This window comes from Dendropsophus ebraccatus, chromosome 4, assembly GCF_027789765.1.
Source record: "Dendropsophus ebraccatus isolate aDenEbr1 chromosome 4, aDenEbr1.pat, whole genome shotgun sequence".
Classification (NCBI taxonomy): domain Eukaryota; kingdom Metazoa; phylum Chordata; class Amphibia; order Anura; family Hylidae; genus Dendropsophus; species Dendropsophus ebraccatus.
Genome location: NC_091457.1, coordinates 101,437,650 through 101,460,438, shown reverse-complemented (window position 1 = coordinate 101,460,438; position 22,789 = coordinate 101,437,650). Strand labels below are relative to the sequence as shown.

The window sequence follows — 22,789 nt, the reverse complement described above, 5'->3', positions numbered from 1 at the left end:
CCCCCGTGCATCCCCCCCTCATAGAATAGCCCCCTGTGCATCCCCCCTCATAGAATAGCCCCCCTGTGCATCCCCCCCAATATAGAATAGCCCCCCTGTGCATTCTCCCATATAGAATAGCCCCCTGTGCATCCCCCTCATAGAATAGCTCCCCCTGTGCATCCCCCCCCCTCATAGAATAGCTCCCCCTTCGCATCCCCCCTCATAGAATAGCTCCCCCTGCGCATCCCCCCTCATAGAATAGCCCCCTGTGCATTCCCCTTCATAGAATAGCCCCCCTGTGCATCCCCCTTATAGAATAGCTCCCCCTGTGCATCCCCACATATAGAATAGCCCCCCTGTGCATTCTCCCTTATAGAATAGCCCCCCTGTGCATCCCCCCTTATAGAATAGCCCCCCCGTGCATCCCCCCAATATAGAATAGCTCCCCCTGTGCATCCCCCCATATAGAATAGCCCCCCTGTGCATTCTCCCTTATAGAATAGCTCCCCCTGTGCATCCCCCCTTATAGAATAGCTCCCCCTGTGCATCCCCCCCTCATAGAATAGCCCCCTGTGCATTCCCCCAATATAGAATAACCCCCCCTGTGCATCCTCCCATATAGAATAGCCCCCATGCACCCCCCCCATATAGAATAGCCCCCTGTGCACCCCCCCCCATATAGAATAGCCCCCTGTGCATCCCCCTTCATAGAATAGCCCCCCTGTGCATTCTCCTTTATAGAATAGCCCCCCCTGTGCATCCCCCCTTATAGAATAGCTCCCCCTGTGCATCCCCCCCTCATAGAATAGCTCCCCCTGTGCATCCCCCTTCATAGAATAGCCCCCCCTGTGCATCCCCCTTCATAGAATAGCCCCCCTGTGCATCCCCCTCATAGAATATCCCCCCTGCGCATCCCCCCTCATAGAATAGCCCCCCTGTGCATCCCCCTAATAGAATATCCCCCCTGTGCATCCCCCCTCATAGAATAGCCCCCATGCACCCCCCCATATAGAATAGCCTCCTTGTCCATCCCCCCTCATAGAATAGCCCCCTTGTGCACCCCCCCTCATAGAATAGCCCCCCTGTGCATCCCCCTTCATAGAATAGCCCCCCTGTGCATCCCCCCCCCTAATAGAATATCCCCCCTGTGCATCCCCCCTCATAGAATAGCCCCCATGCACCCCCCCATATAGAATAGCCTCCTTGTCCATCCCCCCTCATAGAATAGCCTCCTGAGCATCCCCCCTCATAGAATAGCCCCCTGTGCATCCCCCTTCATAGAATAGCCCCCCTGTGCATCCCCCCAATATAGAATAGCCCCCCTGCGCATCCCCCCTCATAGAATAGCCCCACTGTGCATCCCCCTTCATAGAATAGCCCCCCTGTGCATCCCCCCTCATAGAATAGCCCCCCTGTGCATCCCCCTTCATAGAATAGCCCCCCTGTGCATCCCCCCAATATAGAATAGCCCCCCTGCGCATCCCCCCTCATAGAATAGCCCCCCTGTGCATCCCCCCTTATAGAATAGCCCCCCTGTGCATCCCCCTTCATAGAATAGCCCCCCCTGTGCATCCCCCCTCATAGAATATCCCCCCTGCGCATCCCCCCTCATAGAATAGCCCCCATGCACCCCCCCATATAGAATAGCCTCCTTGTCCATCCCCCCTCATAGAATAGCCCCCTTGTGCACCCCCCCTCATAGAATAGCCCCCCCCCTCCCCCCGGTGTGGCCACATGTTAATGGGTTTAAAAAAAAAAGAAAAACAACTCGCCTCTCCTCGGGCCGGATCTTCAGTGTGCAGCAGCTTCTCCCTGTTGCTGCTGCAGCGCGGCGGCTCCTCTCCTCTCCCTTTCCTATCAGGTCCTCAGCGGCGCGTCAGGGAAGTGACGTCACCGCTGGGGACCTGATGTAGGTGCCTGCAGACGTGCCTGCGTACAGCACGTCTGCGGCTCCTGGGGGGATCAGGCGGCCCGGAAGAGACTGAGGGAATAGCGCGGCGGCCGGCCGCGCTATTCTTTCAGTCTCAACTACTGTAGAGAGTCGGCCGCGCGTCGCGGCCCACTCATTGGTGGGGAAGACCGGCCCGGGGGGCACATGCCCTCCTGCCCCCCGGCCCAGCCCGCCCCTGACCGCACCCCTTGTTGCTACATGTAAATACACCCCATTTGTGACGTCACCTTTTTTTTTAGAGAAATTGAAGCCTGTCTAAACTACTAAAGTGAGGAAAATAGCACTATATGTGCATTTCTCATAATTTGTGTACATTAGGAATTTGTCTAACTTAGCTTATATAATAACATACAAAAATTAATAAATTTTGGCCGCGTTCTCCTTTAATACAGGTTATTGGCCCCACTCTGTGTGTTCAAAGTCAAGTGCCCATACAGTATAGTTACATAGTTAATACGGTTGAAAAAAGACACATGTTCATCAAGTTCAACCAAGGAGGGGATGGATACAGGGAAGGGGGAGGGGTGATAGGTTCTAAACATATGCACTTAAGTTATTTTGGTCTAAGACCTTGTCTAGCCCTGTTTTGAAGCCCTCTACTGTTTTTGTTGTGACCAGATTCTGGGGTAGACTGTGGAAAGTTTCACAGATTCACAGTTCTCATGGTAAAGAAGGCTTTTCGCCTTCGGAGAGTGAACCTTTTTTTCTCCAGGCGGAGGCAGTGCCCCCTTGTCCTTTGAGGGGGTTTTACCTGGAACATCTTTTCCCCATATTTCTTGTAGGGGCCATTTATCCTCATAACTAAGACGCTCCATTCCCCTTATTAGTTTAGTTGCCCGTCTTTGTACCCTCTCCAGCTCTAGGACGTCCTTTTTATGAATCGGGTTCCAAAACTGGACAGCATACTCCAGATGAGGCTGCACCAAAGCTTTATAAAGCGGTAATATTATATCCCTGTCCCGAGAGTCCATACCTGTTTCAATGCAGGACAATATCCTGCTGGCCTTAGAATTAGAAGCAGCTGACTGACATTGTGTGCTGTTCTGTAGTCTATTATCTACAAGTACACCCAGATCCTTCTCTATCAGCGACTCTCCCAGAGTAACCCCCCCTAGGACATATGATGCATTTGGGTTACTAGTACCCAGGTGCATAACTTTACATTTATCCACATTGAACCTCATTTGCCAAGTGGACGCCCAAACACTTAGTGTGTCTAAGTCATCCTGTAACATCTGCACATCCTCCATAGACTGTACTGTACTACAAAGCTTGGTGTCATCTGCAAAGATAGAAACATTGCTGTTAATTCCATTCTCAATATCATTAATAAACAAGTTAAACTGAAGGGGGCCCAGTACTGACCCTTGGGGTACACCACTTATTACCGGGGACCATTCGAAGTAGGAATCATTGACCACCACTTTTTGGGTACGAATATTAAGCCAGTTTTCAATCCAGTTACACATTAAACTTTCCAAACCGATAGACTTTAACTTACCCATCAGACGCCCATGAGGAACTGTGTCAAACGCTTTTGCAAAATCCAGGTACACGATATCAACAGCTTTTCATAGAAACGTATTAGGTTGGTTTGACAGCTTCTATCCTTAGTAAAACCATGCTGGTTATCACTTATAATACTACTAGCCACTACATATTCCTGGATGTAGTCCCTTATAAGCCCCTCAAATAGTTGCCTCACAATGGACGTTAAGCTTACAGGTCTATAGTTACCTGGGGAAGTTCGAGAGCCCTTTTTGAAGATCAGCACTAGATTTGTCTTACGCCAGTCCCTCGGCACAATACCAGTAAGCAAAGAATCACTGAATATTTCATACAAGGGTAGAGAAATTACAGAACTGAGCTCCTTACGAACTCTGAGGTGTAATCCATCAGGCCCTGGAGCTTTGGTTACATTGAGTTTATTTAATTTATCTTGGACCATATCTATAGTAAACCAGTTCAGTACATTACATGTGTTAGCAGCACTGGCCCCACCCACCTCAGTACTGGCCCCACCCACCACAGCTCCATCCTCTTCTTTTGTATATACAGAGCTGAAGAACCCATTAAGTAACTCAGCTTTCTCCTGATCCCCAGTTATTAACTCCCCATCACCATTATTTAGGGGTCCTACATGCTCTGAGCTTGGTTTTTTTACATTAATATATTTGAAGAATTTTTGGGGGTTTCTTTTGCTATCTATGGCTACCTGCCTTTCATTGTGATTTTTTGCTGCTTTTATTACATTTTTACAGGTTTTGTTGACTTCTTTGTAATGTTTAAAGGCTACAGTTGCCCCCTCTGACTTGTATTTTTTGAATGCCCACAACTGACTTTTATTATAAGTACAGAAACAGTTTGCAGATTTTTTTTCTTTTCCAGACAAAAGATTCAGAATGCTCCCCTATGTTTGGCTTATAGAATTTAAGGGGGGCATCTCAGGAGGTGGTTGGATATTTTGTTTTCCTAACCAAGTGTATTCTTAAAGGACAACTCCGGCAACTCAGACATTTTTTTTTGGCTTATTTAAAGGGAACCAATCACCCAGAAAATCAATGTAAAGACAAGGATATGTGCTGATAGATCACCCAGCACACTTCCCAAATATGCCCCTGTAACCTCTGTGCCCCCCTCAATTAGACAGTAATCTTACTTTGTTCAGGTCACGCGCTGTATGTAAATTTTTGCTAAGTAGTCCTGGTGGGCGTATGTAGTCCTGGTGGGCGTATGCAGTCACGGTCCGGGGGCGTATGTAGTCACGGTCTGGGGCTGTAATCACGCCCAGAGGGGCGTGATTCGGAGGCTTGCGGTCCAGTGACGTCATCCGGCGGCTTGCGTTCCGCGTCGCGGCCGCGCTGACGTGTTCGGGAACCTGCGCATGCGCAGTACGTCGTCGTCTCCCGCCGTACTGCGCATGCGCGGGTTCCCGAACACGTCGGCGCGGCCGCGACGCGGAACGCAAGCCGCCGGATGACGTCACTGGACCGCAAGCCTCCGAATCACGCCCCTCTGGGCGTGATTACAGCCCCGGACCGTGACTAGATACTCCCCAGGACCGTGACTAGATACGCCCCCGGACCGTGACTACATACGCCCAACAGGACTACATACGCCCACCAGGACTACTTAGCAAAAATTTACATACAGCGCGTGACCTGAACAAAGTAAGATTACTGTCTAATTGAGGGGGGCACAGAGGTTACAGGGGCATATTTGGGAAGTGTGCTGGGTGATCTATCAGCACATATCCTTGTCTTTACATTGATTTTCTGGGTGATTGGTTCCCTTTAACACACATTACAAAGTTATATAACTTTATATAACTTGCTGGAAGCCATGTGATGCGCTCCAGCCAATGAAAAGGCTGCCGGTGCGCAAGCGCACTGGCAGCCTTTTCTCTCTCATGGACCCGGAAGCAAGAGACATCGCTGGACGGCGGAGGCAGGTGACGGTGAGGCGGACGGCGGGCGAATGGAGTGGCGATCGTCACCGGAGGGATGGTGAGTATGGTGTCTGTGTGTGTCTGTGTTTTTTTTTGGGGGGGGGGGGTCCCGCCGGAGTTGTCCTTTAAAATTTAACCCAGAAATATGAAAGGAACAGAACTAGAGATGAGCGAACCTTGAGCATGCTCGAGTCCATCCGAACCCGAACTTTCGGCATTTGATTAGCGGTGGCTGCTGAAGTTGGATAAAGCCCTAAGGCTATGTGGAAAACATGGATATAGTCATTGGCTGTATCCATGTTTTCCAGACAACCTTAGAGGTTTATCCAAGTTCAGCAGCCCCCACTAATCAAATGCCGAACAATCGGGTTCGGATGGACTTATTACTACAGCCTGCTGTAAGGTGTAGTCTTTAGATAAATTGCAATACAATGACTTTATACCTTATCTATAGTGTTCACAGTAAGGACATTTTGTTATGGTGCGTTTACACAGACAGATTTATCTGACTGATTGAAAGCCAAAGCCAGGAATGGATTTAAAAAGAGGAGAAATCTGTCTGTGTAAACGCACCATAAGTCAACTGCACATGTAATATTGTAGCAAGTTCTTTAATGAATTACCATTCCACAAAAAAGGCTTTTAATGAATACAATAAATTTGTAAGCTACATTAGACTGTGCCTATTTTACTAACTACATTTATTATTGATTTTCTGCAGGATATAAGCAAGCCTTATTCCCATGACTTGTCCCGCAGCCCTCAAAGTCTAAGTGACACAGGATACTCCTCTGATGGAATCTCCAGTTCACAAAGTGAGATTGCTGGACTGGTGCAGCAAGAAGAAGAGAAATTAAATGCAACAGGTATATCTCAACGCAGCCCGCCAAGCCCCTCGGAGCTTACCAAATTGGAAAGTACTGTTAGACCACTGTTGGAATCAAAAGGTTCTTCCCAAGGTGACAAGTTGCATGGCTTACGAGAAGATCAAAAACAAAAGCAGAGGCCTAAGTCACTATCCATTACTCCTGAAGCTTTTGATTCTGATGAAGAATTAGAAGATATCCTAGAAGAAGACGAGGATTCACTGGAATGGGAAAATCAGAGGGATCAGAAGGAGTGTACCGAGTCCTCAGATGATTTTGGAAGTAGGCTGCGCCATGATTATGTGGAAGACAGTAGTGAAGGTTTCTCTCCATTACCATTAAGACAACAAAAGGGAGGCTTCTCAGATGAAGAATTTATGAGAAGACAGCTTTTAGAAATGAGTGCAGAAGAAGACAATCTGGACGATGACGATCAACCTTATAACCATGTAAAATACAGCAGTAGTAAAAATGGACACAAAACAGATGCAGAAAAAGCCAAAGGTATTTCCTCCTCAAAAAGGTCTCTTGCTTATAACTCCAGTGATGTGTACGATGACAGTAGAAAAGATGTAGATGTGGAGGAGGAAGAAGACGTGTCCGCAACTCAAGGAGGGCTTAGACGATTTAAGACTATTGAGTTGAATAGCACAAATAACTATAACAGAGACATTGATCTTGACCAGGAGACAGACATTAGTCTAGATAGGGAACCAGAGTTAGAGATGGAAAGCTTAACTGGTTCACCAGAAGAACGATCTAGAGGAGAATACTCTTCTACATTACCTGCAACAACACCAAGCTACACAAGCGGAACATCGCCCACATCATTGTCATCACTTGAAGAAGACAGTGATAGCAGTCCTAGTCGAAGACAGCGTCTAGAAGAGGTCAAGCAGCAGAGGAAAGCTCGCCATCGCTCACATGGTCCTTTATTACCCACGATTGAAGATTCATCAGAGGAAGAAGAATTGAGAGAAGAAGAAGAACTATTACGAGAACAGGAAAAAATGAGAGAAGTGGAACAGCAAAGGATCAGAAGTACAGCTCGCAAGACAAAAAGAGACAAAGAAGAACTAAGAGCCCAAAGAAGAAGAGAAAGATCAAAGACACCACCCAGCAATCTGTCTCCCATAGAGGATGCGTCACCCACAGAAGAAATGAGGCAAGCTGCAGAGATGGAAGAACTGCACAGATCTTCTTGTTCTGAATATTCTCCTTCCATTGATTCAGAAGCAGAAGGTTTTGAAATGATTGCTTCTAAATTATATAAATCAGGGAGTGAATACAACTTGCCATCATTTATGTCTTTGTATTCTCCAACAGAAAAAACTTCCACTTCCTCAACTGGCAATAAACCTCTAAAGAGTGCTGAGGAGGTTTATGAAGAAATGATGAGAAAAGCTGAACTGTTCCAGAAACAGCAGCAATCACAGCAGAATATCATCTATGGAAATAACTATCAGCAGGTCAGCTATGCTGGTAGCCAGAATCAGAACAACTATGAGTATCAATATATTGATGATTATGGCTATGACAGCAGTAGAAGTGTAGGTTCTCAAAATGACTTTAACATGGACTTAACGACACCTGGAACAGTTTATGATGAAATTTTGCAAACCTCTCAGAATATATCAAGAATGCATCAGTCATCATCAATCGACTTACAGGAAGACAAGAAGGTGGAAGCCTATGCTGATAAGCAATTTTTAAATGCAGAGAATGCTTACAATGAGATGTTGAAACAAGTTAGTGGTCCACTTACTCCTGGTACAAGCCCAACTCAGCTTTCTGCCCCAGTGTCATTTGCTTCTTCTGAAAGCCTCTCTGGCCGGGTCATACCAGATGTCCGGGTTACACAGCACTTTTCTAAAGATGGACTTGATCAGACAAAACTTCATAGTTCATCCTCAGTTCCTAGCTCAAAAGCAATATCATCTACTTATCACTATGGCAAAGTTTCCACCACTCAAACATCTACATCATTCTCCCCTAGTACAAACGCTGAGGGAGCATCTCCTTCTCATAGAAGCTATGGACAATCTAGAGGAAGCATGGACTATAGTGCAAATGAAGAGCAATATAAAAATAGAATGGCCACAGAGATAAATGCATCAAGAGATAAAGGGCAAAGCAGCGGGACAAATTCAGTGTCATTGACATCAAAAGTGATATCTTTCTTCAAGAGTACAAGTCCTCCCCTGTCTCCTACCTCACCCACACAAAGTCCAACCCATTCTTCGCCTAGAGTAAATATTTCTGGTGGAAGCAGAAGTACTGCTGAGTTTTCATCCCAGACTCAGAACATTAATCGGATGGATAATTCTTCTGCACTGACATCGCCTATGATAGCTCAAGGAACACAGACACCAGACCGCACTAGGTCACCTCGTCTGTCTAGACAGCAGTCTTCTCAAGAAACTCCATTCATGGTTATAACACTAGCATCCGATACCTCCATCCAAGCTAAACCTAAAAATGTCAGTTCCTCTACATCCCCAGTCACATCACCAACTAGATTAAATCGTCAGCAAACTCTTCATAGCTACAGTCAAACACCAGTCAGTAGTTCACAGTCTCAGCAAGAACAAATACAGTCTAGCTATACTAAGACACACACAGCCATAGAAAGGTCTCCATCTTCAGGAATGCACATGATTTCTTCTAAAAGTCAGCCCATTGCTATGGTAGATGGTTCCAGCAATACCTTTAACTGGGGTTCCTTGCCACCAGAAAATATATCACTGTGTAGAATCTCTTCTATTCCTGGAACATCACGTGTGGAGCCTGGTCCCAAACCGAGCAGCAGTGCGGTTGATTTAAGGACAGCCATGAAAACTGCCCCAGTGATTATGACTGATCATGGCATGGATCTTACATCTTTAGCCACTGAATCTAGGCGATATTCCTTGACAATGGACCCATCTCCAGCACGCCAGTCTACTGCTGTCCAGCCCTTGATTGTTAATTTGAATGCCCAAGAACAACCTCATGCTGTTATTGGTACAGCCACAACTGTTAGTATAACTGTTGCTTCCTCTATGATTGTGTCACAGCCAAAAAAGCCAATAGTGTATGGAGATCCATATCAGAACAGGGTAGATTTTGGTCAAGGGACAGGAAATGCAGTGTGCTTAACACAAGCCAAACACATTGAACAGACAGCCCAGTCTGGGATAATGAGAGGAAGTAGTGACAAACCAGAAGAAGCAGGAAACTTGCAGAAAGACATATTTGCAAGATATAACCTCTCTAGTCAGGTCACATCTGTGGTTAAACGAGATATAGGGTCACAACCTGGTAGCACACAAAACATTGCAAACATCAGTGCCATGCCCAGACAATTCCAACAGGACCAGGGCATGGGTTTTACAGATTATAAGAGTGTTCCTGAGTCTAAAGCTCCACATCCTCCTATCAATATTGCTGGAAGCCAGCCTCACTCCATGATGGTACACCTAGATGAGAAGGTGTCTGGCCCTGTTACAAAACTTATGACAGAAGAACAGGCTCCAAATGCCCTAGATCTTACAGGGATGAAGCCTGAAAGCCAAGTAGTGTGCTGTGATGTAGTCTACAAGTTCCCCTTTGGTGGTAGTTGTGCTGGTGCTTACAATTCCTCGAAGGTACCAGACAAAGGCACAGTGGATGCTGCACAGGCAGCTAGACAAGGAGTACAGTATTTCGGACCGAGAGAACAAGAAATGCCTGAAAACTATCAATATAGAGAATCAAGACCTATGGTGCCACCACCTCCCCCGCCTTCTGCACCTGCCCAGAACTTTTATGATGAGCAGAAATTCTACCCTTATGGCCCTCCAGGAAGGCTGCATTCATCCATGTCAGAGACTAATTTATCCAATATTGGTTTGTATCAACCTTACCAGGTTCCAGGAGGAGACAGTGCAATGGATCTAAGCACAATGAAAAGCTCCTACAGCATGAACTTCAGTGATGGAAGCTACATAGGTCAGGGATTACAGTATGGTTCATTTACTGACCTCCGCCAGCCCACTGATTTGTTTAACAGTTCACTACCCATAAGACGATATAGTTCAATGTCCAATATTTACTCTGACTACAGATATTCTGCTAGAGATCTTTCTAACTTTCAAGAGTCAAATCTTGCTCAATACAGTGCAACAACAGCTCGAGAAATAAGTAGAATGTGTGCTGCTCTTAACTCTATGGACCAGTATGGGGGGCGGCATACAAACAGCCCAGATCTAATGCAGTATGGACCTAGTTCAGTTGGTACAGGGCCAGGTGCCAATCTGCTGTCAAATCAGCAAGGAGTGGCACCTATTAGGCAAAACATGATGTATGGGCCTCATTTCTCAGAAACCCGTCAAGGCTTTGGAAATTTAGCACAATATAATATACCAGGTCCACGATCTAGCACGATTAGACAGATGTACCCACCTGCAGCTACTGTGAGAGCAGCAGATGGTATGATTTACTCAACTATCAATACACCTATAGCTTCTACACTACCTATCACCACACAACCAGCTCCTGTTTTAAGACCTATGATCAGAGGTTTGTATAGGCCATATGCCACCGGCAGCATAACTGCTGTCCCTCTAGCCAGTCTTACTAGGGTGCCACTTGTTACTCCGAGGATGCCATTGGGGCCCCAGTCAGCATATCGCTATCCAGCAGTAAATAGGTTTCCACCTACTTCTTCAGGATCAACATTTGATACCCCTGTTTACTTAGGAAAACCTGCCAGCACCTTTCCAGCTAGTACAACATGTTCAGTTAGCTCAACCACTGTATCATCACTCCCACCGGCCTCAACAGTAGCCTCAGCCTCTATAGTAACATCTCATATATGTGCAGATACAACAACCACAGATGTCACTGCTGAAGTCCCACCTGTATCTTCAGGAGTGCAGAGTTCTTCCAAAGAAAATGGTCAGTCGCAGCAAAAGACTGTAACTGAGAACCAGTCAGTTGCGTTTAAAGCTGGGCCTGAAAAAGAGGAAAAAGAAAAAGAAGAAGAGCGACAGCGAAAACAGCAGGAGCACATGCTACAGATTGAAAGGGAAAGAGTAGAGATAGAGGCAATGAGGCAACTCCGATTACATGAAGAGCTAGAAAGGGAACGCTTAGAGCTGCAGCGTCACAGAGAGAAAGAACAGATGCTAGTGCAGAGAGAGCTCCAAGAGTTGCAGTCAATTAAGCACCAAGTGCTTCAACAACAGCAAGAAGAACGCCAAGCTCAGTTCGCCATGCAACGGGAACAACTAGCACAGCAAAGGTTGCAGCTGGAACAAATTCAACAACTACAGCAACAGCTTCAACAGCAACTGGAAGAGCAGAAGAGGCAAAAGACTTCAATCCCTCCAGCCTGTGATCAGACCGTGCGACTTCCACCCCAGACAGTATCAGAAATTGCCACTGAAATGCAAAGAACCCTTGCTCAAAGTGGGCAGTACTGGCAGCCTGTAAACCCACAATTCATGGCTATGGCTCCACCTATTCCAGATGCTCAGGGGCAACCACGCTATCCGGGACCTCAGAGGCCACTTACTAACTCGGCCTCAGAGATGTCACTACAAACTGATGAACAGTGGGAAGTGAATAGAACTATAAAGAAAAGAAACTCAATGCCACGTCTCAGGGATGCCTACAACACAGATGACAACCACGAACCACACATTGTCAAGAAGATAACAGATAGTAGTGTACAAACTGATGATGAGGATGGTGAAGACAGGTTTTATATATCACGTCGACGCCGAACAAAGAGAAGCACAGACTGCAGTGTCCAGACAGATGATGAAGACAATGCAGAATGGGAACAACCAACACGCAGGCGTAGATCAAGATTTTCTCGACATTCTGACTCCAGTTCAGATAGCAAACATGATTCTAAAGGAACATCGAGTATAGCAATTCAGACCATTAGTGACTGCTCTGTCCAGACAGAACCAGACCAGCTGCAGAGAGTCTCACCATCCATTCATATAACCACTCCAGATCCCAAAGTAGAAATAGTAAAGTATATATCAGCTCCAGAAAAGACACAGAAAGGCGAAAGTCTTGCGTGCCAGACAGAACCAGAAACTCAGTCACATGGTATTGTGGTCCCCCAGCTTAATGTCCCTACAACTATATCCCCTTATTCTAATATACAGACTGCAACCTCTGGGCCATTGGATGGTAATATGCCAAGACAACAAGGAGCCACGAAATTTGAGAAGAAGAAGCCTGACCCTTTGGAAATTGGTTACCAGTCACATTTGCCAGCAGATACACTTTCTCAGCTAGTTAATCGACAGCCCCCCAAGTCTCCCCAAGTTCTGTATTCACCAGTGTCACCACTTTCACCCCACAGATTACTGGAATCTACATTTGCTTCTAGTGAAAGGCTGAACAAAGCCCATGTTACCCCTCAAAAACATTTTACAGCTGAAACTATACAACGACAACAGATCCTACCCCGTCCAATAAAAACCATGCAGAGATCTTTGTCGGATCCTAAACCCCTAAGTCCTACATCTGAAGAGTCTGCCAAGGACAGGTTCTCTTTGTATCAGCATCAGTTACTGCAAGGTGGTCAGGTAAGAGACATAGCGCAGTATCCTGCATTGTACTGATATTGGCTAGACTTACACATGAGGCCGCGCCCTGCACATGTATAGCCAGCACTCTTTATCACTGTTCCCTTTGTTTCATTCTCAGTCACTTTATTTATTTTAAGTTTTATGTTTTCTTGTAAGCATTAGTAAACAACACTGCCATGTATTTATTTAGTAGTTAGTGGAGCTCTGGATTTTCTTACTATTTTTAGCACTTTTGTAAGTTTCCCATTTTTCAGCACCAGGGCCATGAATGCTGCCGCCAAATAACTGGGCATCACAGCAACGTGATACGATTGGGGGGCATAGTTATACATTATTGTATAGTATGTGATCATATTTTTTTATTGCATGGAGCAAAGTGTAAAAGGTCTAATGAATAGACATAGTAGAGAATAGACAATGTAGTGAGACGTCTCTCAAGATGGCGTCAATATGGTAAATTTGAAAAGCCTGAAGAGGAACCAAAAATATGTCCCCTTTCATAAATCTGATTTACCTTATTTATTGTTTATAGTCATAAAAAGAGAGTGATCCTCTGAAACATTGCCTATCATGGGTCATGTATCTAGGTTACAGACACTAATAGGAGCAGTGATGGACCTTTGCACAGACGAATTATGTCCTCTCTGCTATGTTTTATGAGAAGAGCCTGTTATTCTTCGCTGTGAAGAATATGGCACCACCTTATTCTGTCCACAGAATGGTTCCACCTTGTTCTTGAATTTGTTAACCAAATAAATAGAGAGTTAAAGTGTCACTGTCGTTAAAATTTTTATTGCAGAAATCAATAGTCCAGGCGATTTTAAGAAACTTTGTAATTGGGTTTATTAGCCAAAAAATGAATTTTTATCATGAAAAAGCAGTTTGAAGCTCTCCCCCTGTCTTCATGGTTTTCCTATGGAGAGAGAAAGTAAAGGCAGCAAAAACAGGACAACAAAGAGTTAATTTACACTCACATCCTGGGCTCTCTCCTGTGACAGGCACCAAGGACCTCTCTGACCTCTAATTAGGGCTCTGAATACTGTAGCTCCCCTGCTGTGCAATCCTTTGTTCTCGGCTTTCAGCTGCCCACTAATCTGGCTCCTTCCTCCTCCACCCTCCCCTCTTCATAGACCAGACAGATCCGACTGATGAAAAAACAGTCGAGATTTCCTGATTCTGAGGAGTGGATGACAGAAAGGAGAGGAGGGGGGACCTGGGGAAAGTCTTTTTACATGAAGATAATGGCATATTTGTTTTACAAAGTTTATTAAAATCGCCTGGACTATTGATTTCTGCAAAAAAAAAATTTAACGACAGTGACACTTTAACATCACATGAGGCCAAAGGTATCTGTAGATTTTAGTGGAAAAGCATGGGTAAAGCTTTCACGTTCCATAAACACTCTGTGCTGCTCATGACACCTACTGTATAACATGTCATCATGCTGGTTCCCACCTACAGAAATAACACGTTCCAAGCCCTTTTTTAGTACCAGTGATTCAGTTACATGCTCTGATGTTGGACAAGTTTAACCTGTGTACTGATAGACTACAGTATTAAGAGCAGCAGATAAATGTATTTAGAAGCTGTCTGCTACTCATATCGCCCTTCTTACCTTCCACAGTGAATTCATACCACCAGTACTGTAGTTCTGCATGCTTTTAAAGAAACTCTTAGCACAAATAATTTTAATGTGCCATAATTGGGTAAATTGATATCTTTCATGGGAACCCCTTACATTAGATACAAGAAAGAGCAACTATAACACGCTGCTATTGTTCTGTAGACCACTTTTTGTACACCCATTGATTGTAGTGGGCCAAAGATATTAACTATTAACAGTAATGAAAGTGCCAATAATTCCACACTCCTGACCCTACCAGTTAGTCAGCTGTCCAACCCTGAAAATGGTCTACATTTCTTTATATGTATCAGATCAATGCATAGCTGATTTGTTCTTTTACACACCATATATTCACTTTTTTGGCCAGTAGTCAGCACATATTAGATAGCAGACCTTCAATGGAAGACAGCACCTGGCAGTAGATAGTTGACAGTAGATAGGAGACAGCAGTTAGTAAGTAGTTAGCAGTTTAAGCAGAAGATGGAAGACAGTAGGCAGTTGCTGGACAGCAAATAGTTGATAAATGATGGCAGTAGAAAGTAGCAGGCAGCTAATAGTAAACAGTACAGAGATGGCTGATTAGAGACTTGATATCAGACAGAAGACAGTTGGATAGTTGACAGTAAACAGTTGTTTTTGTACATTTTTCTTTTTTAATGAACAGTTCTGTTCTTTTCATTGTAAGCTTTTTATTTTATGTTGTGTTGTTTGGCAGTCTACACATCTATTTTATTCGTTGTAGATTACAGCTTTCCAGTCAAATACTTTGACACGCAAAGTGAAGCGAACCCTGCCCAGCCCTCCTCCTGATGAAGCTCACCTTCCACTGACCACCAGTCAGGCTCATACCCAAATATACATGCCGAATCTTACCCAGAAGATGACAGGAGGCCAAGCCATACAGATGCCAAAAGTTGGTTTTCTTAAAACCATTGACCATGATCTGAAGATTGTAGAGCAAGAATCAACTAAACTACGTAAACAGCAGGCTGAGCTGGAAGAGGAAGAAAAGGAGATTGATGCTAAACTGAAGTATTTAGAACTTGGCATTACTCAGAGGAAGGAATCCCTTGTTAAAGATAGAGGGGGACCTAGAGATTTCTCTTACCTCAGATCCATGGGTGAAAATAGAGATTACATGTCAGATAGTGAACTCAACAATATGCGAATGAGTGGCTATGACAGCAGCACCCTCTTAAACAGGACCAGCTCTGCAGCACAGTATTCGGATTTTCAGACCACACAACAGTTTCAAACCTCATCTTCCTCTTATACATCTGGCACTTATCAATACTCTACAGGCCAAGCAGTGACCCCAGTTTCTGTCCCTACCCAACAGACCAGGTTTCAGCATCCACAATATCCTGTGTCTAGCAATGGTCCATCACAAAACAATTTCCAATCCCAGTTACCCAGTTATTCTGCACAAAGTTCATATCAAACTCACAATATTGCACCAACAACAGGTTATCAGACAGACCTTCAGAATCATGCAGGTTTTAGGCCACCAAACCCTTATCAAGCCCAAACCACCTATGCCAACCAGACTCCATTACAAACCTCTTTACATGCAGGTTTTCCACAACAAACTGACAGCCAGAGCACTCATCAGAAACCTAGGCAAACGTCACTTGCTGATCTAGAGCATAAAGTCCCTACAAATTATGAGGTAATTGGAAACCCCACAGTAGTCATATCATCAGCAACTGCTGACACTGGCTTTAGTAACACAACTGTAGCCAGTAATTATGAGCAGTACAAGGCCACAGAAGTAAGACATGCAGAAAGGGGCAATGGAGCAGAAAGCCCCACCAATAGTTATCCCTCAGACTCTCTTTATACAAACCTTGAACAAAACATTCCTCGAAACTATGTAATGATTGAGGATATCAGTGAACTAACAAAAGAGAACCCGCCATCATCAGAAAGCCAAAAAGTAGAACCTGCACCCCAGTCCCTGCAGCAGAAAAGTAATGGACGCCACATACAAGAGAAAAATGGCCACTTGGAAAGTGATGTTTCAAGTAAGCCATGCTGTTATTCCAGAGCTGAGGAAGAGTCTGAAGAAGATGTGTATGATCACCATAGTGCAGATTACAGAGGGAGAAGCAGCTACCAACGAAGCAATGACAGTAATGGGCGAGACTCTGCTAGTAGTTCCTATTATTATGGCGATAATGATTCTAGGCACTGTACACGATCAGAGAAGCATGGATCTAGTGTTGGAATGCAAAAACATTCCTCCAAGAATCTTGCACCCGCTGTTGTGTCATCCAAGAGAAGCAAACACAGAAAACAAGGAATGGAACAGAAAATCTCCAAGTTTTCTCCGATCGAGGAGGCTAAAGACGTAGAGTCTGACTTGGCAGCTTCATACACGGTGACTTCATCAATAAGCAACAGCAGCAGTGTGTCTTCAAGAGCTAAGAAACTTCAAGATGAGATTACGTATGGCTTAAAGAAAAATGTGTATGAACAGCAGAAATATTACGGTGTTTCCAATAGAGATCTTGTGGATGAAGATGATAGAATTTATAGTAGTGGAAGCCGCTCACGCTCAGCATCCAGTTATGGGATAGAAAAAACAAGTCGAGACTCAGGGAGCAGTAGAAGCAAATCCTATGAACGAGACAGTTCAGATAGATATCACAAATCAAGTTCCAAACCTTCAAGTCTTACAATGAGTCAAAGTCGAGGAAGGGCTCCAATGCGGACACAGGCCTCAGAAGAAGAAAGCCCTGTAAGCCCTCTTGGGAAGTCCATTGGTGGTTCTCGGTCATCTGGTGGCTCCATGTCTCAGTCTGCAGTGGACAGTTGTCCTCAGTTCTGTTCCAGCCACTCACTGCCTGACGTACAAGAACATGTTAAAGAAGTGCCAAGAAATCATACCTATAAACAAGAGGAAGCTTACATGATGGATGATTCCCACTGTGTTGTGTCAGATAGTGAAGGTAAAGACTATAAGTGGTGATGTCTCAGCATGCTGGAGACAATTACCTCATTTCTATTGTCTCATGCACGTCATAAAGAAATCTGCCTTTTCCTGCATTTGCATGCTGTGCCTTCCCACCTCATCTTTTTGCCGTTACTTTGTGTCAGCATGGTGCTTATCAGCAGTTTTCGTGGTGGGTTTTTTTTGTTTGTTTTTATTTTATGTGTGTTATCACATGGTGCACTCCCAGTGATTTGTGACAGACAAGTATTGGCCCTTTGGTGTATCTCTGACCATGCTTGCATGTCCTATTCTGATTCTTGTTTGTTGCATGGCTTCAGTATCTTTTGTCTTCATCATTGGTCACCGCAGCTGACCACAGTTTGTTTTTTTGGTTTCTAAAGCCTATCATTTGGGTCAGGAAGAAACTGATTGGTTTGATAAACCAAGAGAAGCGCGTTCTGATCGATCAAGGTATTATTCCTCCTCACAAAAGAAAATGCCAGTCAAACATACATATCATGATTATGATGAACCTCCTGATGAGGATATGTGGCAACCTGAAGAGTATTCTCAGCCTCGCCATTCTTCTAAAGAACATAGACATCATGGAGATTCTGGAAGGCATTCTTCTTCTTCCCGACACCTGGATGAACAGTCTAGACGATCATCTAAACAGCACCCAAGAGATCAAGGGAGACATGAATCGCGCTCACATTCCCAGTCATCATCCTCTTTAAAGAAGTCACAACAATCAGATTCTAGATCACAATCTGGCTATCCACAAAGCTCTGACTATTCTCAACCGTCAAGACAATCATCTAGTTATCACCATAGTTCAGAAACACAGAAGTCCCAAAGACAGTCCCAGATATCACAACAGCAGAAATCTGACCCTCATCACCAGGGATCGCAACAAGCAAGACAGCCACAGTCTGGTCAGCAGCAGCAACCAAGACAACAGCAGCCACAGCAACAGAGTTCCAGACAACAACAGCAGGCAACTGGACCATCACAGCAAGGGTCTCACCAGTCTTCTCATCAGCCAGTGTCTCACCAGTCTGCTCATCAGCCAGTGTCTCACCAGTCTGCTCATCAGCCAGTGTCTCACCAGTCTGCTCATCAGCCAGTGTCTCATCAAACAGCTTCGCATCAAACAACTCATCAGCAGCCACAGCATCAGCAAGGCCCAAGTCAGCAATCTCGGACAGCTGTGCAGCAACAGCAGCCGCCACAACCCCAGCAGCAGCAGCAAATACCCGGGAGCCAGACACAGACTGCTTCTCGACAACAACCGCAGCAGTCTGGGCCTCAAGGACAGGCAGCATTGCGGGCACAGCAGCAGCAGCCACAACAGATGGTGAAACCACAGCAGAACCTGCAACCTACTCAGCAATCTGCACAAGTAAGTAAGACACAACTATAATGTAGGGCCAGTGTAAACCTTACCTGACCCTTATCAACATGGTAACTGAGAACAGCTAAAGATGTCACAAAGAAAGTTCTTTATAATACCGGGCCTCAACATTAAAGCATCTTATGTACCAGAGGGGACTTTTCTCGCCCATAGGCACCAGGGCCCTGGAGTGATTGCTATCTCTGCACCTCTATATCCCTCATACTGTAGTACACAGTGTAGTGCATGCATCTTTCAAAAGCAAATCTTTATTATTTAAGATGTTGCCATTGGGATAAGTAATTTATTAACACAGATTACCGTTGACTGGGACACAGCCAGGGGCGTAACTAGAAATGGCAGGGCCCCATAGCAAACTTTCACATTGGGCCCCCCCCCATGATTTTGGCCTGCATCTTATTAGGGCCTGGGATCATAATCATCATCATTATCCCCCCCCCCCCATCATCATCATCATCATCATTCCAGCCCTTGCCCCCCCATCATCATCATCTTTCCCCCCCTGCCCCCCCATCATCATCATCATTCCCCCCCCTGCCCCCCATCATCATCATCATTCCCCCCCTATCATCATCATTCCTCCCTGGCCCCCCCATTATCATCATCATTCCCCCCCTGCCCCCCCATCATCATCATCATCTTTCCCCCTCTGCCCCCCCCCCATCATCATCATCTTTCCCCCCCTGCCCCCCCATCATCTTTCCCCCCCTGCCCCCCCATCATCATCATTCCCCCCCCCGCCCCCCATCATCATTCCCCCCCCGCCCCCCCATCATCATTCCCCCCCGCCCCCCCATCATCATTCCCCCCCTGCCCCCCATCATCATCTTTCCCCCCTTGCCCCCCATCATCATCATCATCATTCCCCCCCTGCCCCCCCATCATCATCATCATCATTCCCCCCCTGCCCCCCCATCATCATTCCCCCCCTGCCCCCCCATCATTATCATCATTCCCCCCCTGCCCCCATCATCATTCCCCCCCCTGCCCCCCATCATCATCTTTCCCCCCTTGCCCCCCCCATCATCATCATCTTTCCCCCCTTGCCCCCCCATCATCATCATCATTCCCCCCCCTGCCCCCCATCATCATTCCCCCCCTGCCCCCTCCCATCATCATCTTTCCCCCCCTGCCCCCCATCATCATCTTTCCCCCCCTGCCCCCCCATCATCATCATCATTCCCCCCTGCCCCCCCATCATCATCATCTTTCCCCCCCTGCCCCCCATCATCATCATCATCATTCCCCCCCTGCCCCCATCATCATTCCCCCCCCTGCCCCCCATCATCATCTTTCCCCCCTTGCCCCCCCCATCATCATCATCTTTCCCCCCTTGCCCCCCCATCATCATCATCATTCCCCCCCTGCCCCCCATCATCATTCCCCCCCTGCCCCCTCCCATCATCATCTTTCCCCCCCTGCCCCCCCATCATCATCTTTCCCCCCCTGCCCCCCCATCATCATCATCATTCCCCCCTGCCCCCCCATCATCATCATCTTTCCCCCCCTGCCCCCCCATCATCATCATCTTTCCCCCCCTGCCCCCCCATCATCATCATCATCATTCCCCCCTGCCCCCCCATCATCATCATCTTTCCCCCCCTGCCCCCCCCCATCATCATCCCCCCCTGCCCCCCCCATCATCATCATCGTTCCCCCCCTGCCCCCCATCATCATTCCCCCCCCTGCCCCCCATCATCATCATCATCATTCCCCCCCTGCCCCCCATCATCATCATCATCATTCCCCCCCTGCCCCCCCATCATCATCATCATCTTTCCCCCCCCTGCCCCCCCCCATCATCATCATCATTTCCCCCCCCCCATACACACACACAGTGACAGGCAGCTACTCAGCAGCTGCAGCAGCAGGGATACCTCTGGGGCCCAAGTCACTTGCTCTCCGTCAGTCCGCCTCAATAATGGCGCCTGTGACTCCGCCCCCTCCCCCACGGTACGGCACAGCAGAGAGGACCTGCGTGAGTGCGTGCGTGCACTTACGTGGGGGAGGAGACGGCTCAGCAGTGACTTCGGAGGCGGCCCGCCGCCCCGGGGACTAAGCTACGTGAGAGGCGGCCGCGGGGACAGAGGCGGGGACAGATGCCGGGGCGGGCCCCGTACGTACGGGTAGGTGCGGGCCCGTCCATAGTTCAAATACAGAGTCCAGACAGTTTCTCCCCGGGTGGCCTAACCGGGGAGAAACTGAACTCTGAGAGGACACAAGGACTAGCTGGCCGGGCCGGGCCCCTTGATGCGGCGGGCCCCGTAGCAACCGCTACCGTTGCTACGGCGGTAGTTCCGCCACTGGACACAGCTATAGTTGATGCTGGAGCTTTTATCAGGATTGTCAAACTCAGACCCTTCAGCTGTTACAAAACTACAATTCCCACCATGCCTGCACAGCCAAAGATTTAGCTTAGTAGTTTTGATATGTCAATAAAATAATCATCTGTTGGCCGGACATCTCCCTGTGTAATAAGAGATGTGTGTGGCTAACGGCTGGTGAAAGCAAAAGGGCCACACAGATTAACCAGCGATTGTTCATGCAGACCTGGCTCTGTAAATGAGTGCCAGTCAAGGAGGTATTCTTTTATAGCACGTCTTGGGCTGTATAATCCAGCCTTAAAGTGTTGCTGTAATTTGCAATAACCTTTGACATGTCCTCAGACATAACCAAAACAAACAGACCAACAGCATATTTTAAGTAGTCTTTTTTGGAAAGGAATGCACGCTGGAATGCCAGTAATGACAATTGAAGGCTTCTGTACATACATTATATCCAAGAGGATCCAACAGCATCCAGGCAAGTGCAAAAAATTGAGTTTATTGAGTGACCAATCAGATAGTGTTTGTCAACCATGCTGGATAAAGACCATATGGGGTTAAAACATAGCTTTGTACTTGGTCACTCAATAAATACTTGAGTTTTTTGTTTTTGAACTTGCCTGGATGCTGTTGGATCCTCTTGGATACATGTCCTCAGACATGTAAACAGTTACTGACCTCACTGGGTCTCACTCCTGAGACCTGCTGCGATCTTAAAATACATCTGGGAGGAGAGTGCAACAAATAGGATGTCCTGCTGGCTGGGGAGTAGAGAACAATGCTTTGTACTGCCCTCCACTGCATCTTGGGATCTCATTGCACCCCAGAGACCTATGATCAGTAACCTTAGACACATCTGAGAATATGTCAAAAGTTACTGCAAATAGTTACTCTCCCCAATGCTGTGCTCATATACTTTACATAAACTTTGTTCACAACATGAGTATGATTTAAGTCTTAACACACACATATGGCTTGTATTCCCGTGGGGTCATCATTGTCTGTTCTTCCCTGCTGAATTTTACATATTATATACATTATATTTTAAAGTGGACATTGTAAATACAACATTTTGCTTGATCTATTCCAGCCAAAAGTGGAACCAGTGGATGTCTCCAAGACGGCAGCAAAGCCTGCAGTTCAGCCAGGAAGGGGTCCACAGACATCAGTGCCAGCAGCTCCTGCAGGTGCGTCTAGCAGCAGACGGAAACGTTCCACTCCACAGCCCAGGGCCATCAGCTGTGTGTCAGGAGGGGATCCTATCATTAGGGTTATCACTATTAGACCACTTGAGGTAGTAATAGCCAAAGTAATACAGCTAAGCATAAAACACAGATTGAAAATTATAGTCTGTATAGAATACATGTTACCAGTCATACATAGTCTTATATGTTACCATCTATACATAGTCATGTGTATAGAATCAGCAGTCTGAAGGCAGCCTCTTGGAACCATGTTGCCCCATGAAGAAAGTAAGTTCAGGTTTTGGAAGTGATGGGGTCAACTGTGTATGTGGTCCAAAAGTGAGACATGAGAAATGGACTGTCAGGGAGAAGGAACAAGCATCTTAGGTAGTACATGAAGTGTTCGGAAGGTTGAACAAATTTGGGGTTTATGTGTAACCTCCTTCTCTAAGTAGTCAGAGAGCTTCCTAGGTAAATGTCAAAGACAAT

At 46.2% G+C, this 22,789-nt stretch overlaps 1 protein-coding gene across 1 annotated transcript in view; it reads left to right on the top strand.

Moving 5' to 3' along the window:
• The window catches only part of BSN (bassoon presynaptic cytomatrix protein), a 178,297-nt gene that overhangs the window by 144,659 nt on the left and 10,849 nt on the right, over window positions 1-22,789 (top strand). The window contains exons 5-8 of the mRNA XM_069966489.1: window positions 6,103-12,816; window positions 15,186-17,394; window positions 17,780-18,780; window positions 22,207-22,303. Of these exons, the coding sequence (XP_069822590.1) occupies window positions 6,103-12,816; window positions 15,186-17,394; window positions 17,780-18,780; window positions 22,207-22,303 (10,021 nt within the window). The remainder of the gene's footprint in view (window positions 1-6,102; window positions 12,817-15,185; window positions 17,395-17,779; window positions 18,781-22,206; window positions 22,304-22,789) is intronic.